General features: G+C 32.2%; 2 protein-coding genes across 8 annotated transcripts in view; one reads left to right on the top strand and one right to left on the bottom strand.

Annotated features, from left to right (window-relative positions):
* Positions 1-4,054, top strand: part of LOC118197204 (methylthioribose-1-phosphate isomerase) — a 39,882-nt gene extending 35,828 nt beyond the window's left edge. For all 3 annotated transcript variants that reach the window (XM_035368711.2, XM_085819259.1, XM_035368710.2), the window contains exon 6: positions 3,837-4,054. In XM_035368711.2, coding sequence (XP_035224602.2) covers positions 3,837-3,979 — 143 coding nt within the window. In that variant the 3' untranslated portion in view covers positions 3,980-4,054. The remainder of the gene's footprint in view (positions 1-3,836) is intronic.
* LOC118179943 (F-box only protein 7-like) overlaps positions 1-17,322 on the bottom strand; it is a 70,050-nt gene that overhangs the window by 3,141 nt on the left and 49,587 nt on the right. For 4 of the 5 annotated variants that reach the window (XM_085819266.1, XM_085819262.1, XM_085819261.1 and 1 more), the window contains one exon: positions 9,241-11,124. The exons of the other annotated variant lie outside the window; for it this stretch is intronic. In XM_085819266.1, coding sequence (XP_085675392.1) covers positions 11,119-11,124 — 6 coding nt within the window. In that variant the 3' untranslated portion in view covers positions 9,241-11,118. Of the gene's footprint in view, positions 1-9,240; positions 11,125-17,322 lie in introns of those variants that run through there. 5 annotated transcript variants of the gene reach the window in all.

Genomic DNA, 17,322 nt, shown 5'->3' on the forward strand with positions numbered 1-17,322 from the left:
AGTTGAAGAGGATGCATCATAGCCATGGCAGATTCTATGGAGCGATGAAGCACATTTGCATGTAAGTGGAACAATCAGCACCCATAACTTTCGCATTTGAGACACTGAAAACCCTCGTACCTTCCAAAAGATTCCACCTCACTCACCGAAAGCTACAGTCTGGTGTGGATTCACAGCAATATTCGTTCTTAGAGCTTTCTTTTTCGAAGAGACTACACGCAATGGTCTGTGATGTGTACCGTGACAGTCACGAGGTACCAAAACATGCTTGAAAATTTTGTTGTACCCCAAATGCAACAGTGCCAATGTCTTGATTCAATTACCTTCATGCAAGATGGAGCACCTCCTTACATTGGTCTCTGTGGTACAGCAGTTTCTTCGGCAACATTTCACTTTTGACAAAGTAAACAGTCATGCATTTCCCACAACCTAAACATCTCGTTTTGCTGATCTTAATCCCTGTGATTTTTGGTTGTGGGGTTACTTAAAAATCTTGTTTATCGATGACGTCTGCATCTATTAAAATATACTGAACTTGACCAAACTGATCCGATTTTACTAAAAAATTCTGTTTATGTATTGGTATGTTGACCATATTTCATTAATAACTATTTTTCTTTACTTAGTTTCCCTATACTGTCAGATCCGAAACAAAATTATTATTGCAAATTTAAAGACAAAAAATTTCGAGTGATGTAATACAGAGTGCCCACTAAAGTCCAGTACCACCCATTTAACTGCCGAACAGCTGCAACTATATTCATAAAATTGGTGGCTAGGTATAGTAAAAGTGGCTATGCGCTACTTGATAAGATAGCTTACAGCGCCACCTGGTGAAAAATGACGGAGTTAGCCTTCATCTTTGATTTAATAAGAGTAGATAACTTGTGGATATGAATACTAATAACAGAACGCTGAAAACGCACATTTGTTTCTTCACGATTTCTGAAATTGTGACGTCATGAAACTTGATTGAAAGGAGAAAGACTATGAGTTTCGGCTTCCCTGTTCCGAGTAACTAAATCTCACTACAGGTCGACTCTGCCTTCGGGCACGTCGTGGAGGTTCAACCTCCACTATTACCCTCCAGCAGAACCGCGCACCACCTGGATACGTCACCAGGCAGCACCGGTCGTAAATTGCTCCTGCCAGTCGCTCGGGCGAGCCCGTCGCAGCGGGACATTACCCAGCGACCCCGGGGGAAAACCCCACGGGTTACTAGCACCACGCCGCGCTAGGACGTGCCAGACTCTGAGGCCGGCCATTAAGTGACCTTTCCCAGAGCCTTCAGAACCACCAAGTTCATAAATTTTATACCCCCGTGGCCGAGACTGCCTAGGTACAGATCCTAGCCAGTAGCTTCGCAGAGTTCTCTACGTCGACCCCCGGGGGGGAAAGGAGAAAGGAGAAAGACTATCTTTCGGATGAAAAACACGCCTGTATTGCGGCACAGTGATGTCGCTTGTAATTCACAATTGAGAGGATTGTGTTCAAACCCTGCGGGGTACATCCTTGTATCGATTGTCTTTACAAACACAGTAGACAACATACAGATTGTGCACAATCATGTCGCAAAATGCATGAACTCAACACAACTTGAGCTTGGTGTGTGAATGTACGAAGAGCTTACAACTTGAGTTTGGTGTGTGATTATGCAAATAATGTACGAAGCTTCACACCTGTTCACTTGAGACAGCTATAAAAGAGATATTTCCTTATGGTTGTATGTTAAAGCTCATGGTCATGAAGCGATTTTCAAAAAATGATTATTGCGAGATGGTGAATGTGAGCTCAAGGCATGATCAGCAACATTTTCCTGCAGGCCTGCATCATTCATAGAAAAGTATCCAACTAGTTGTGAAACGTTTAAGGGACATGGGCTGCGTGACTAGCCAATTTTGATCTGGCAGATCAACTAAGGTAGGGTGGAAAGTGCAACCAGAAGGTGTCTTATCATACGACCTCACGTATCCAAATAGCAGCACAAGAGAGAGAAGTGAAAACTGTGGCCTCTCAAAAAAGTCACTTTTGTAAAATCCTAAATGAATTGGGTGCTCATCCATACCGACCAAAACCTAATCAGGCATTACTGGACGGGGATGCCGAGAGATGTTTTGTATGGTGCAACTTCGTCATGAACCAGATAGAGGTCCAGCCAACATTCTCGGCAGGTATAGCGTGGATGGATTAGGCATGCGTTTTGTGGAATGAAATATACAATAGACAGGACACCCATTATTGGGCACTGGAAAATTCATCATGTTCTGCCAATGTTTGACATCAAATACGATTTTCGATTAATGTTTGGCGAGATATTTATAATAGATTAATCGGCTGAATATTTTACCAGAGTCGTTAACGGACACACAATATTTAGAACTTCTGCAAGATGTAATACCCGATTTTGTTGAGAACCTGTCGTTGCTTTAACTCCTGAATGGATGGTTCCAACATCCATTCGCAAGTGAAGCAGTACCTGATGGAGGAAATCGAAGAACTAATAACTGGGCACGTTGGTTTCGAAGAGTGGCCTCCACATTCACCTGACCTGACTCCAATGGACATTTTCTTGTGTGGATACCTCAAACAGCAGGTGTATGCTACCCTCCATAAACATTGCAGGACCTTCAATGATGAATTACAGATGCTTGTGCAAACGTGGCACCCACTAATGCTACAGTGTGCAATATGAAGTTCTAACAAGGGTCCAAATGTGCATTTTACCTGATGTGGAGAGAAGTGCAAAACATCGAAAATAAAGATAGCTTGTGATAACTAATCATTTTTTTCTAAGATCATTTCGCTACGCCACAGTTTCGGAAATCGCGAACAAACGAATGCGCCTCTATAACGTTCATGTCCACGAGATGTCTTTTTGTGCTAAATCGACAATACTCTACAACTTTGAAATTCACTTTTTCTTCCTATCCCGTATCGTTTTCGAGATAGGAATGCTAACTCCGCCGCTTTCCACCTAGTGGCACTGAAAGCTATCTCATCTTAGTAGCATATACCACCCACTTTACTGCCGTTCGGCAGTTAAACATGTGGCACCAGATTTTAGTGGGCATCCTATGTAGTAATTGATTAAACATTATCTAAAGCAAGTAAGGGTATCATTTCAATAGTTGATTAATGAAATCCACATCAGGTTATTTCTTATATGAGTGTATCACCATTTTATATAGAATGATTTTATTAAATTATATGCAAAATATTTAAATTATTATTTCTCACATATTATGTATCATCCACTTCAAATGTGGTGTTTTGTCAGTATGTTTTTTGTTCTTTGAATCAAGATTTTTTGTTATATACAATATTTAAACTAAACAAGCCGTACAATTTTTAAATGCCAAAACTTTGCAGTTAGTTAATACATTACCATATTTTATGCATGTTTTCAAACCTTCTAATTTTAAGCATTTAAAATATTTAAATACTGTACTATGGAAAGATAGTTTATAGTAACCATTGAATGGCCCTTTTCGTTTTTTTTACTGAAACTTTCTCTATGGAAAGATAGTTTACAGTAACCGTTGAATGCCATTTTCATAGTTTTTTTACTGAAACTTTCTCTAAAATTCTGAATAAATTTACTTTTATTTTAAGAATATAGTATGAAAGACTTTCAGTTCTTATATATTTTTTAACAATGTGAATCACTGAATTTTCTTTATTAACCATTATTTTTTTCCTAGTTAAGAGGGATACATAACATTAGTGCTCTTTTTTATGACGTAGAAAAATTTTGTAAATAATATTAGATAATTTTATACATTGTTTTACGAAATTCCTAATATATATGTGTAATATAAAATAATTTTTAATTTCAGGCATCAATTGCTGGAATCCTGCTTTTGATGTAACACCTGCAGATTTAATTACTGGGGGTATTATAACAGAAATTGGTGTGTTTTCTGCCACTAAATTAAAAAATCATGTTAATCAATTATCAGCTTTTGAACTTTTAAATTAAAATGATAAGTACTCATTTTTATGTACTGCAATTGAAATATATCTCAAATATACAAGATTTGAAACAAGTTTACAACTTGTGTAGATGTGTATTTTCTAAATACATGCTCTCTCTATGGTTAATTAATTGTTAGCTTAATATTACATTTAACCTGTTCACTAAATTTTATCGTATAATCAGAAGCGATTGTAGTCTGGACATAGTCGAAATCCCAGATTTTTTTTTTACTTTTTGAAATCAGGAATTTTTGGATTTGTCAAATGTTCACTTATCATCTTTCTCAAATTTTGTTTTAGATAAAATATATCATTCAGAGATTACATAAGTTGAAAACTTAGATAATGTAAAACCCTTAACATCAGATACATTTAGAAAGTTGTATTGCACAAGAACAGAACTCATATTGTAACATTTTCGGCTAAGAGAAGATGGAAAAGAGAAATATCTAGTATTGATGAAACTGATTAAATTTGTTTTAACATGTTTCCACTGACTCGTCAAAAGTTCATGTAATTATATGACTGATAAGAACATCCTCAAACTCTGTCAGTCCAGTTGTAGAGCCTATAAAATATTATTCATTTTCATTACACAAATACATGTGAAGCCTTTAGAGCAAAAAAACTCTTTTTAAGACCCTATTGGTAAAGATTGTGGAGATAATTTATGAAATAACTGTACAGCCGATCAAAATTCTTTCTATTTCAATGGACCATTCTGTTCCTTCTAATAGTTCCTACAACACCTGCTGATATTACTTCAAGATCTAATCTAATACCTGAAGTTTTAAGTAAAAAGCCACTATTTGTATCAAAATGTCTCGCTGATCATACCGAACTTTTAAAATGTGAGGAAAGAAAAGTATAAACGCAGCAATTCCCCCTTCCCCCAAAAAACAAAGGAAGCTAAATTTCACAATTATTTGGAAAAATGTTGAGAAACTAAAAAAGTTGGTAACTGTGGGTAATGATATAATAAAAACAAATTATTTTTATTAAAAAAATTACTTCACTAATAAAATTGTTTGAAAATATTTGTGCCTAACTGTAGTATATGTAACCCATTAATATTCTGAATCATTTAAAATTGTGCTGGCTTTTTATTCCATGGTAATTTTTAGGATTTCTGAAATGGACTGCTTAATGTTTCATTTAGGTGATACGTCATAAGTGATGTTAAAAAAATGGTGAGTTATGGAGCTAGACATTTAATAAATTACCTATATGGAAATAAGATTTGATATTTAATTAATACAGTAAAGAAAACTGAAAAAACATCTGCTGGCATTTGGCATCTTGAAGAAAGCAAAAGTACAGAAATTGACAAATCTTTTTAAAACTATTAGTCAGCCTGTACAGATTTGAAAGCTTTCTTTCTTAGATTTCTTTTCGATAAGGCAAGGAGGGATAGGGAATTTTGGTAAACATATATTGTTCTCATTGTAAAAATTCTAACAAGGTTAGTACACATTTCTTCACATGGAAATTAAGTACTTTTAAGGACCATTACTGAAAAAAATTAAGGACCTATGAGCAAATAGCAAATTAATAAATTCAATTAAAATATTATCTGTGCTTGAACTTCTTTTGTAATACCACGCAAAAAACAAAATAGATCCGTAAGTAGGATGCATTATTATTAAACATAAGTTAATTAACATAATTATTAATTACTTTAAGCATAAAATATACTTTATGAAATTTATCAGACAGCATTAAATATTTTAGACTTACAATAGTTCAGTATATTTTAAAGAAGATAAGTAACATTTTATTTACATTTTACTAATAGTTAGTTTCATGTTAATTTTTTTTATGTCTCATTACTTACTCAATCTAGAGGTTTAGTAAAAAGCAGGTAGATTTTATGTCAAGCATCATAGTTTAAAATTAGAAGTAAAATCATAATCAGAATGATTCATAACAAAAGACTGGCTGTTGTCACCGCTCCTGCTTGCCTAGAGAGAGACCTGCTGATCAGAACAAACCTGTAGGCACAGTTAGTAAGTTTTGAAAGTTAGCTGAGCTCTGTCTGACGTCGTTAGTGTCATAGCTTTGTGTAGAGTTCCAGGAGTTGTAACTCGGTTAATATACTTTAAGGTTCTATTAAGCCACTAAAGCACTAGAGGTGATAAGTTGCTTTTTATTTTAAATTTCACTAGATGCGAAGAATAAGTTTTACATGAATTTTTATATTTTTGTGTTCAAGTATCATTAAATATTTTACAATTATAATATAACTGAACATATTTGAAAGAAGATAAGTTACATTTTAGTTAAGTTTTACAAACAGCTTTTTTATTTTTAATGTCTAATTTTGTCACATACTTGTTCAATCTAGAGGTTTAGTTAATAGTAAGTAGATTTTGTGTCAAGCAGCATAGGTTAAAAAGAGCATTAAAATCATAATCAGCATGATTCATAACAAAAGACTGGCTGTTGTCACTGCTGCTCCTTACCTAGAGAGAGACCTGCTGATCAGAACAAAACTGAGAGGCCTAATGTGGGCACGGTTAGCTAGTTTTGAAAGTTAGTTGGGCTCTGTCTGTTGCGGTTAGCGTCGTAGCTCTCCGTGTAAAGTTCCAGGGGTTATAACCAAGTTAATATACTTTAAGGTTCCAATAAGCCACTAAAGCACCAGAGGTGACGCTAAGTTGCTTTGTATTATTTTAGGTCTCACTAGATACTAAGAATAAGTTTTACATGAATTTTTACATTTTTGTGTTTAAACCTTGTGCCACGCTAAGGAATAATGAAAAGCAATAACTCACTTCATTATGCAGAGATAATTTTTAAGAGTAAGCAGTTAGTTATGAATTAAATTATGTAGTTAGAAAACCTTATGGATTTACATGATTACTATTAAATTTTACTTATTTTTTAACAATATTGTTAAAAGTCCGTATTAAAATCCCAATCTAATAAAATTTCACACTTTAAAATACATGCAATTTATGTCATAATATTAGGATAATTATACATTAAAAGCTACAAAACATTTATGTTTTGTAGCAACAACACTCAATAAAATATTTATACATCTTTTTAATTTGAAGCCTTCCCAGACATTTTGGCTTAATTTATATCAATTTTCTTCTCTTTAAACATCTTTCCTAACAATTAAAAATCTGTTTGAATACACAAACCAATGTTCTGACTAGTTTCTGCGTACTTTATCTCCTAAGTTATCAACCTCTCCACAATGTACCTATGAGGGTTTAATTAATTTGGTAAAAGTTAAATAGTCCAAAAACTCCCGACAGACATGAAGCAAGTTATCGCTATGTCTCAAAGTAACTACAAAGTCAGATAAACATTTAAATAAGCCTCTTATTTAAAAAGAACTTAAAGGCATGTTCTTTAATTAAAAATTAACCAATTCAATTGCAGTTTGTGGTCATGTAATTAAACAAGAACAATCAAATTCAAACAAAAAAATGTGGACTAGAGGTCAAAGACTAAACAATTTAATTTTAATTTAAGCTGGCTCAGTAACTTTATCGTCATAACAAATTCAAATGTCAGCAGCGATAATGCAAGGACAAAAAGTTGCAAATTATCAGAGCTGGCAGGAACTAATGCAACGAGCAAGCGGAGATTAAAACACATTCTGTCTTGCAAACCAAAAACCTCAGTTTAAAAACTGCCTAAGCGATTTGCATTCTGGGGAGGAAATAGAAAAGAGAAATTATAATAAAGGCTGAAATTATAAACAACTGGGTAATTTACATCATAATACCTGTATATATATTTAAAGAATAATTTTCTTTCTCTGTATGTACTCAGTTTCTAAGCTGCTAATTTTATTTCTTTAGTAATATGAACATTCAGGAGAAATAGGAAATATATATGGCAAGGGCAGGTTACAGAGTTAGTGTGGCAGAATTTTTAGAATTTAGTGACACACCGAGCAACAAAATGTAGAAATGGCAAAACTTTTACAATTTAGAGCAGGCACTAGTCAGCAAAATTTAGGATCTATAGAGATAAGTTTAATATTCCATGTGATTGCACCAAGTGGGAAAATGCCTAGCATCAGACCTGTGTATGATGCATTAAGACATATTAGATGAATGTTTTAAATTGCCAGTTTTCAATTTCTTTGTTAATAAAAAAAATTCCTTTCTATAATGCCTGTCCATGTGATAAGATTAGAAGCATTTTTAATATTTTTCCTACTTGTGTCTAGTGAAAAGTAGAGAAAATAAAGGGAAGATAAGCATGTTAAGAAAAAGATTCTAGTATCAGAAGTAAAGCATTCAGATATTATGTTTTCATTGTTCTTCCAGATGGTCTCCAAAAAGTAAGAAACTCTCTGCAAAATACATCCATTATGTGTTAATACCATAGAGACATTTTTCATTTTCTCACAATTTTCTAAAATCTTCTGGAATGGTGGGTCTATAAATCTTGCTTTCAAATCCTTCTAAACTTTCCAAGTTGCAATGTCTAATGTCCGGAAGAAAAATTACGCCTACCAATTTTGTAACAACAAACAGCCAGAAATATTTTTTAAAAAAATGAGATGGAAAAAGTGTGAAATTAATTTTATAGAGAAAACTGATTCATATTCTGAGAATTCTGAACACTCTGAGACAATCACATGAGAAAACTCTTATCATGAAAAAATTAAAAAGAAGATATTTTTTAATCAATATGTTATTTTTTAAATTTAATTTCAATATATTACCATAATTTTAATGATATTTATCAATGTTGGAATGTTTAAAAAAAAATCGTCGAAAAATTCTCAAACCATTGAAATTAAAATTTTCTATAGAAACTGATCTTAAAAATCGCCAAAATGTTGATAAGTCGCCAAATTTAGAGCCGTTCAATAAAAGAATTTCACATCCCCAAATGCAAAAAGTTGTTTAAGAGCTTTTCATTAGAAAAAGTGAAATAATTTCGAAATACTTGTTTCACTGCTTGCTCAGAAACTCTAGTATCCCACTATTTATATTAGAAATAGGAACAAATCATAACCCATTCAAATAACCATATTTATCAGTAAACCGTCAAAAATATACCTCCAAACTGCTAATTCACACTCAAAATGGCAGTCGTAAAAACAGACAGAAATTTCACAGGATTAAAATTAAGGACCTTCTGCCGATTTTGGCCAAAATTAAGGACTTTTAAGAACCAAAAATCGATTTCAAAAAACTTAAGGACTCTTAAGGACCGTACGAACTCTGTCTAATTGTACATTCATATTGTATGCTCCTTTAGAAATGACATATTAAAACATATAAACTATACTTAACAACAATTTTTCTATTTATTAGGAATACAATGCATTTTTTTAGCAGTCATTTATTAACAGATCACATACTTTTCAGCAGTTTTGTTGTTTCTAGAAGTACAATATATTGCAGCAGTTATACATCAACAGTTAATATTTAATTAATTTCTTTGCTTCAGTTACAAAAATAAAATATCTTTCTTATTCTGCTTTACGAGAACTTGGATTGGACTTCAGATGTACAATTCTAATTCTGCCTTACTGTCGAGATGATCAGTCTTTTCTTGCTCAGCTTTTAATTTATACCCAACTAAGAGATCTGAACTATTTAAATTTGTACTTAAGTTATAAGTCTTAAAATGTAATAGCTTATTTGAATGTTTCTCAACTATTTCTTGTTCTATATAAAATACAGTTGACTTTTGAACAATTTGGGAGTTGGGGGCACAGAATCTCTGGACTGTTAAAAATCCATGTACAACTTCAAATTTCTTATAATTTAACTACTGATAACTTACATTTGATTCCACCTCTACCAGTAACAATCAGATGCATATTTTGTGTTATATGAAATAAATACTTTATTGTTACAATAAAATAAGCCAGAAAGGGGAAAAAAGTTACACAGAAAACACACCACAGTGTAGTGTTATTGCTAGCCAATTGTATGTTCACCATTTGCAAGATTTATCGATCTAAAGTTTTTAATTATGCAAGTTTTTTTGTTTTTTGTTTTTTTTTTTAAGATTTCTTAAAAATTATACAGTTTTCCATGAAATCTATGAGATGATTATATTAATTTAAAAAAAAAAACCAACTGTGAAATTAGAAATGTTACAGATAATAAAGAATGACTAGAATATTAAATTCCTTCACTCTACTAAAATAAATTTTTGTCTGAAACTGTCTACCAATTTTATATATAGCATTTATAAGAAGAGAAAATATCTTTGAAGAAGAGCATATTAGTGTGAATTTTATGTACTTGTGATGAAATCAATTGTCATCAACAAATTTACTGAATTTTCCTGCTTCTAGTCAAAATAAATTAGTAAAGTTTTTATATATTTTTCAACAAACTTAACTTTTCACAGTAACTTTTTTCCCTAATTCAACGTAACATCAAAGCCTTCAGTGCCTTATATATATAAAAAAAAGTCTACTGTGGTATTCCATAGACTACTTTGCTTTCATTTCATTGTAAACCAGTCACTATTTGCCATGCTAACAAAATGGATAATTTTTTTTTACTTTTATGCCTGTACCTACAAATTGCAGCAACTTATCTATTTTCATTCTTCAGGAACAAGTGTCAAATTAAATTAATATTATTATTAAAACCTGATACAAAAAGTTTTTGTGAAAGATTTAGGTATACTTTTTGAAAGTTAATTATAAAACAGATAAAAATGTATATATACTTAATGCAATCACATCCAAATTAAAATTTTTTATATAAACTGTGGTTTGCCAGTGAATGTTTTTATATGACCAAACATTTTCAAAAAATTTTTAGCATATTTATTTAATATTACTCAGTATTTAAATGGACCCACTGAATTCAAGCCTATGTTGTTCAAAAGCCAACTGTATATGTCAGGCAGTACATGATGTAAAGCATAAGAAAGAAATATTAAATAAAAATTTAGAAATTTAAAGAAATAATTACTTAATGTCAAGTTGATACAATATTTATTTTATTTGGAGTTGATAAATATCAAAACCTCAACTTTAAATAAAACTGAATTATATATAATTTTTGAAATATCTACATTATATACAAAGTTAAAAAAATCTTCCAAAGGGTGGAGGCCTCACTGGGAAAAAAGGATCATATGTATTTGATGACGGAAAGCGTCGGCGAAGCATAGGGAATGCTTGCTGAACTGCTGGATCTAAACCTTAATTGAAGAGGAGTGAGGAAAAGCACACAGTTATTAAAGAAGCAAGAAAAGAGCATAAATATTTCATTTAAGTAAAAATTTTTTATTGCAATTAGTAGTACTACTTACGAAAGGAAAGAGTTTATGATTATGGTAGTTTCATATTCAGACTGCCTTATCTGATCTTTCATTCCATATGTAATTTTATATCTGCAGATTCACATACAGCATTTTTATATAAGAACTGATGAACTGTTTATGATACTAACATATTAACCTATTCAATGTTACTTAAGAGAAATACTGCAAAGACTATCTCATCAGAATATAAATAACTTTTTTTATTTAAATGATTTATATTACATATACAGTATCTATAAAATTTTTTATGGAGGATTTTATTTTTGCAACCACTCTTTGCGGGTATACATCATAATTTTTGGAAGAAACAATGCAGCATTTATGTGTTTAACCACTTAACAGTCTCTTTTTTTCTGACATATTGCGTCAAAAAATAAGCATATTTTTCAAAAACAATTTTATTTTAAAATCGATTATAGAAACTCAAATCAAGAGTCAAAACTATTAGTGTTGAATTTATGAAGTTATGATAATTTTTATTTACAACGAAAAATTACATTTTTACTTAAAGTTGGCTTTTTTCTGGTGAAATAAGCGATCTGGGAAACACTTTACTGAAATGGATATTACAAAAGAGAATTTATTATTATACTTACATCTAATATCTTTCAAAATTCAGCTTTTGTATGAAAAATTTTAAAACACGGTGACAAGCATAGTCCAACATCGCAGTCGGGACAAAAATATCTAGTTTCTTTTCTCACTCTTTTTCCGAAATCGTTTCTTTTAGAGCAGCCACAAAGCACTGCCTCTTGGTCTCAGTTTTTTGTCGCTGGGAGCAATCACTTCTAAAAAGTGCCTTTCAGTCAATCGTAAGGGATTGGGCAAAATTCCTGGTCGTCCTTTTTTTTCATTTACAGTCCCGTGTCTTTCAATCAGGCGATCAATTATATCAAGTCTGAAATTCAAATGCGAGTATTTTCCCCCATGCTTCTGATATAAAACGAATGCATTCCACAGCGATACATCTAAAAGGTGGAAGAATATTTTTTTGTAATATATCTTTCCTCTCTTCTTTGTGACTGGATAATTGGTGAGATGCTGATCCATTCTATCAACACCTCCCATGGTATTATTATATTCCATCACTACCTTTGGTTTCTTTCTAACTTCATCCTTGTAAGATGGAACTTCAATCACTATAGGGTTGTGTATTGTGGATAATAGAGATACAGCTTTCTTATTCATCCATTTCATTAGACAGACTTTCCCTTTTTGGTATGCACAGATTTCTCCAAATTTTAATTTTTTCTTCTGTAATTCTTTTAGGACGTCCTTTCTGGTAAGTTTGAGGGTTCCATATATATCTGTTTGATGGTTGATAAGGATATCTGCAGGTTCTGGTGATGTGTAATAATTGTCTGTCGTTAGGCAGTATCCTTTTTTCAATAGTGGCTGCATAAGTGTCATCACTACTTGAGAGGACTTGCACAAATGCTGGTAATTATCATCAAAAAGTGTATCTTTCCCAGTGTATATAATAAGTTGATACACATAACCTGACTTCGATTCACATAAAATAAAACTTTTTATGCCAAATCGTGATCGCTTTAGAGGTATATACTGTTTCCAGTGTAATCTTCCTTTGTACAGCATCAAACTCTCATCGATTGTAAGATCTCTTTCAGGTGTGATAGTTTCTCGGTAACGAGTATTCAAATGCTTGATGATCGGCCACAGTTTTGGACACTCATGTGTTTTAGCAACAAATTCGGTATCATCAGAAAAATGTAAATACCGGTGAATAAGATAAAAGCGTCGGTAAGACTTAATTTTGGAAAAAAATGGAGTTGATGTTGAATGTCTCTTACTCCAGTATTGCTCAACTTCAGGCTTTTTCACAATTCCTTGTAAAATATTCAAAGCAAGAAACACTTGAATTTCGCGCTTTGTTGTTGGTTCCCATTTTTTTGCTCTGCTTTTCCTTCGCAGATTACTACTGGTCTGAATGGTTCGATCTGCATATTTATTGGTTTCAGAAACTATAATTTCAATAAGATTAACATCAAAGAAAATATCAAGAAATTATAGAGTTCCATTACTTAGATCAATATTTACATGAGCAGCTGGATTTGCTGTGAATGGAAATCGAGGTGAAGGTAAAGGAGGATTTGTTATATCTAGTTCACAAAAGTTTCGAACTTGAGTTAGGTCATCCGAACTTTCCGTTTCCTCATCACTTGAAAAGTCCGAAATCGAACTTTCATTACTTCCAGAATCATGTATAGAAATTTCAAATTCACTGTCTGATCCACTGTAAGAGTTATCATCTGTTATGAGATGTTCAAAATCACTCATTCTTCTACTTTTCAGCTTCAAAAGAAATAGAATTTGCAGCGAGCTGTATAGTAAGCAGATTGAGTCAAAACGAAATGGCAACTTTCCCGCGTAAAAGATAAACTAGAAACCGGATTTGCAATCAGATCTTTACTGGACTACTAGAGCCATCTGTTAGAAGCATTGCAAACTAATCAAGCATAAAATTCAGGCAAATCGTTGCAATAGAGGAAAAAAATCAGTCACACGAGCAGCGTTCGGGCAAAACAGGGAAGTGGTTAAAATATGAACTTTCAGTGGCTGCAGTTTTCTACTGATGCAGTACTTACATTCAGTTAAAAATATACATGTCACTCACTGTAAATAGTTTGAATCACTTTGGTGCTGCCTCCACACAGAAGACTACCTTGTTGCTTTTAGCGAATTTTATTGTATTCATATTCTTTCCCTTGAACAGACCTACATGCTTTATTCACCCTTGATGAAATCTTGGAACAATAATATTCTTCCCCCCTTCAAATCAGCATTCACATCATTTCAATAGTCTGTTCCTTGTTCTTTGATGAATCTTTCAGAACCCATCATCTCCCCTCCTCTCTCTACTGTAAATCGATGTGGCTCTTTCCAACATCGATACAACTCCACCTGCATTGCAGTAATGAATGCTGATGTATTTCTTTCTCTCCCTTCAGCACAAACAAATTCTTGTTTGGCATTCTGTTGGCTGCAGATCCCATTAACTTCGGTATAAGTATTTGTTTTTAAATGAAAAGGAATTACAAAACTTTTGAAAATGGCTATACTACTAGTTTTGAGCTTAGTATCATTTCCTGTGCTGAACAAATTGGAAACAGAGTAGCAGCTCGAGAATTTGAAGTGATGAGCAATGCATTTGACACTGGAGAGTTCAAAAAGAATTTATAAATATGCCACTACTAAGCCAAAAGAATAGAAAATGACCAAATCTAGAGACGGCCTTGCAAAGTGGTTAAAGGAGCAACAAGGAAAGAAAATGACAATTTTGACTATAAAAATTCATTTACAAGCAAAATTTATAGTGCAACAAATGAATATAAATAAGTTTGAGGGAAGGCCTTGATGGTGTAGCAGATTTATGAAAACGTTCTGTGTATAACAGAACAAGTGTCAGTTAAAAATTACCAATGGACTGGTAGGATAAAAAATCATGCTTTATAACATAAGTGACAGATATTATTGACAAGGAAAAAAATCTTCTATCACAGTTAACAAATATGGAGGATACATCATGAGCGTTTGACCTCCTGCAAGCAGAACTGCTGATGAAACTGGTGCAAAAACTGTATCCGTGAATGCATGAAACATGAATGCAGGCATGTGTGCAACTTCATGTGTGCAACTTCATGAATGCAACTTCATGTGTGTTAGCTTATGGCGCGAACGGTGACATGAAGTTATTGATCATTTTTTTAAAAGGAAAATTATTCCAAAAGATTTTCCTAATTAAGTAATTATTTGTGCAAATGACAATGGATGGCTGTGAGAAACAATCATGCAGGAGGGGCTACAAAAAGTTTGGTAGTATGGTAAGGGATCTTTTTTCCAACCAAAAGGATTGTTGATAATGGATTTCACATATTCTCATTTGCTTGATTCAGTGAAAACCAGATGTAAAAATTACTGACAACCTTAGCAATAATTTCTGGTAGCTTGACTATAATCTTACAACCAGAGATCTATATAGTTACATCAACATTAGTGGCAGAAGTAAACAGGTGGTTGTGAAGACTTTTATTTCTCTTGAGTCTGCAACCAGAGACATTGGACTTAATGGTTATTAATGAGCGTAAAACAAAATTTATGGCTATAACTAGTACAGTATATAATTTCCTCCGACTGACTGCAAATAAATTCTTATACTTTTGAGGACATTTCTTAGTTTACGTAGCTCGGTACTATCATATTAAACTTGAAATTGACAACAGATTATTTAGAACAAATAGATGCCATGGTTGAAAGAATTTTTTAATATCATTTTTTAGAATTATTAAACTTCAAGACGAAAATAAATCTTTGCACAACTCTTATTACATCTGTCATACTGTATGGTAGTGAATGAAACTATATAGAAGATATTGTTTGAGTTATCAAATGTTATCATATCAGGTGGCTTGGACACATTTTTAGATGTGACAATTTGAACCCTGTTAAAAAGGTGACCTTTGCAAGTGTAGAGAGTACCAGGAAAAGAGGAAGATCTTACACAAAATGGATAGACTGTGAATAGAAATAAATTAATAGAAGAGTATAGTAGACTTGTGGAAACTATGCAAATTCAAAAATGTGATTTAGTTGCTTTAAAAGGTAAAAGCGATCAGAAATCAAAATATTATGTTACATGATATTGTACTCATCGTAAAGAAAATAATCATACAAGAAATGATTGTTTCATTCAAAACACAATGCAAGGACTTTTCCAAAAAGAGATGTAGATAACAGCAAAGTGAGAAAATATTCTAAAAATTATAAAAGTAATGCATGTCAAATGACAAATACTCAAAATGTAGAACATATACAAATAAAACAAGACAAAGAAAATAAATATCTTAAGAAAAGTTTCGAAACTGAAAATTCACAAGTTGAGTTTAATCAAGTGCTAAAGGTGGAACATGAACATCTAAGTACATCAAAAACACAAAAATGAGTTATCAACTGAGGAGACTTGCATGATAAATGATAAGGGCTTTCTCAGTTAAATGACTCTAATAAACAAATGGTAACTATAGCAAATGGTGCTAAATTAAATTCGTGTTGTATTGGTGAAGGCTATTTTAAAATTCAAAATTTAAATGGTCAGATAATACAAATAAAATCAGAAAACATATTGTATGTACCAGATTTAGATAGCAATTTACCTTCTGTTCAATTATATAGGAAAAAAAGTTGTAGTAAATCGATGTTTACTACAACTGATATTATTTGTTATATTTGATAAAAATATATATTTGATATGATTTGTTATATTTGATAGTAATAAGTGCACGATTAAATGAAGTGTATTTATAGCCCATGGCAATGCACAACAAGATTTTTTAAAAATTGACCGCAAGCCCAGTTGATGAAAAAAACTTATTTAGCTAATGGTATTGCATGTTCTAATACAAATAAAAGCTGAAATGGCATCAAAGGTTAGGTCACAGAAATAGAGATGCGATAGAAACACTTGAGAAAAATAATCTAGCAGGCAGCATTAACCTTAGCAAATGCATTCTTAGAGTTGAATGTTTGACACATAACCTCATCCAAAAACTAGTTTTAGATGTAAGAATCTGTTAGATTTAGTGCACACAGATGTGTGTGGGCTAATGGAAGTTAACAGCTTAGGAGGGAAAAGATATTTCCTAACATTCACTGATGACTATTAGCATTATACTCAAATTTATTTCATTGCTTTGAAAGATGAAGTATTAGATAAACAGTATGTTGCATCGGCAACAAATAAATTTTAAAAGAAAATAAAGTTTCAGATCTGACAATGGTATCAAAGAGAACAGTGTACTTAAACGCCTTAACTGTGTTAAATGCACGATATATCAATTAGAAGTATATATCTATGATTAATGGTTGTGAAAATAAAAAGCGATGTAAGCATATTTGTGGGCATGGTGTATTTATAAAATCTACACATATTTTATAGGACATCAGATTTTTCTAATCATTTTTCAAGATAGTATTCACAAATTCGTTTTAAATTCTAATAAGAAATTTTTGTTGAAATTTCGATTATGAGTAAATGAGTGACATTAACTGGTTAATGTT

Source organism: Stegodyphus dumicola, chromosome 6, assembly GCF_044657685.1.
Source record: "Stegodyphus dumicola isolate Sdum_Otavi_A_Nest chromosome 6, ASM4465768v1".
Taxonomy (NCBI): Eukaryota; Metazoa; Arthropoda; class Arachnida; order Araneae; family Eresidae; genus Stegodyphus; species Stegodyphus dumicola.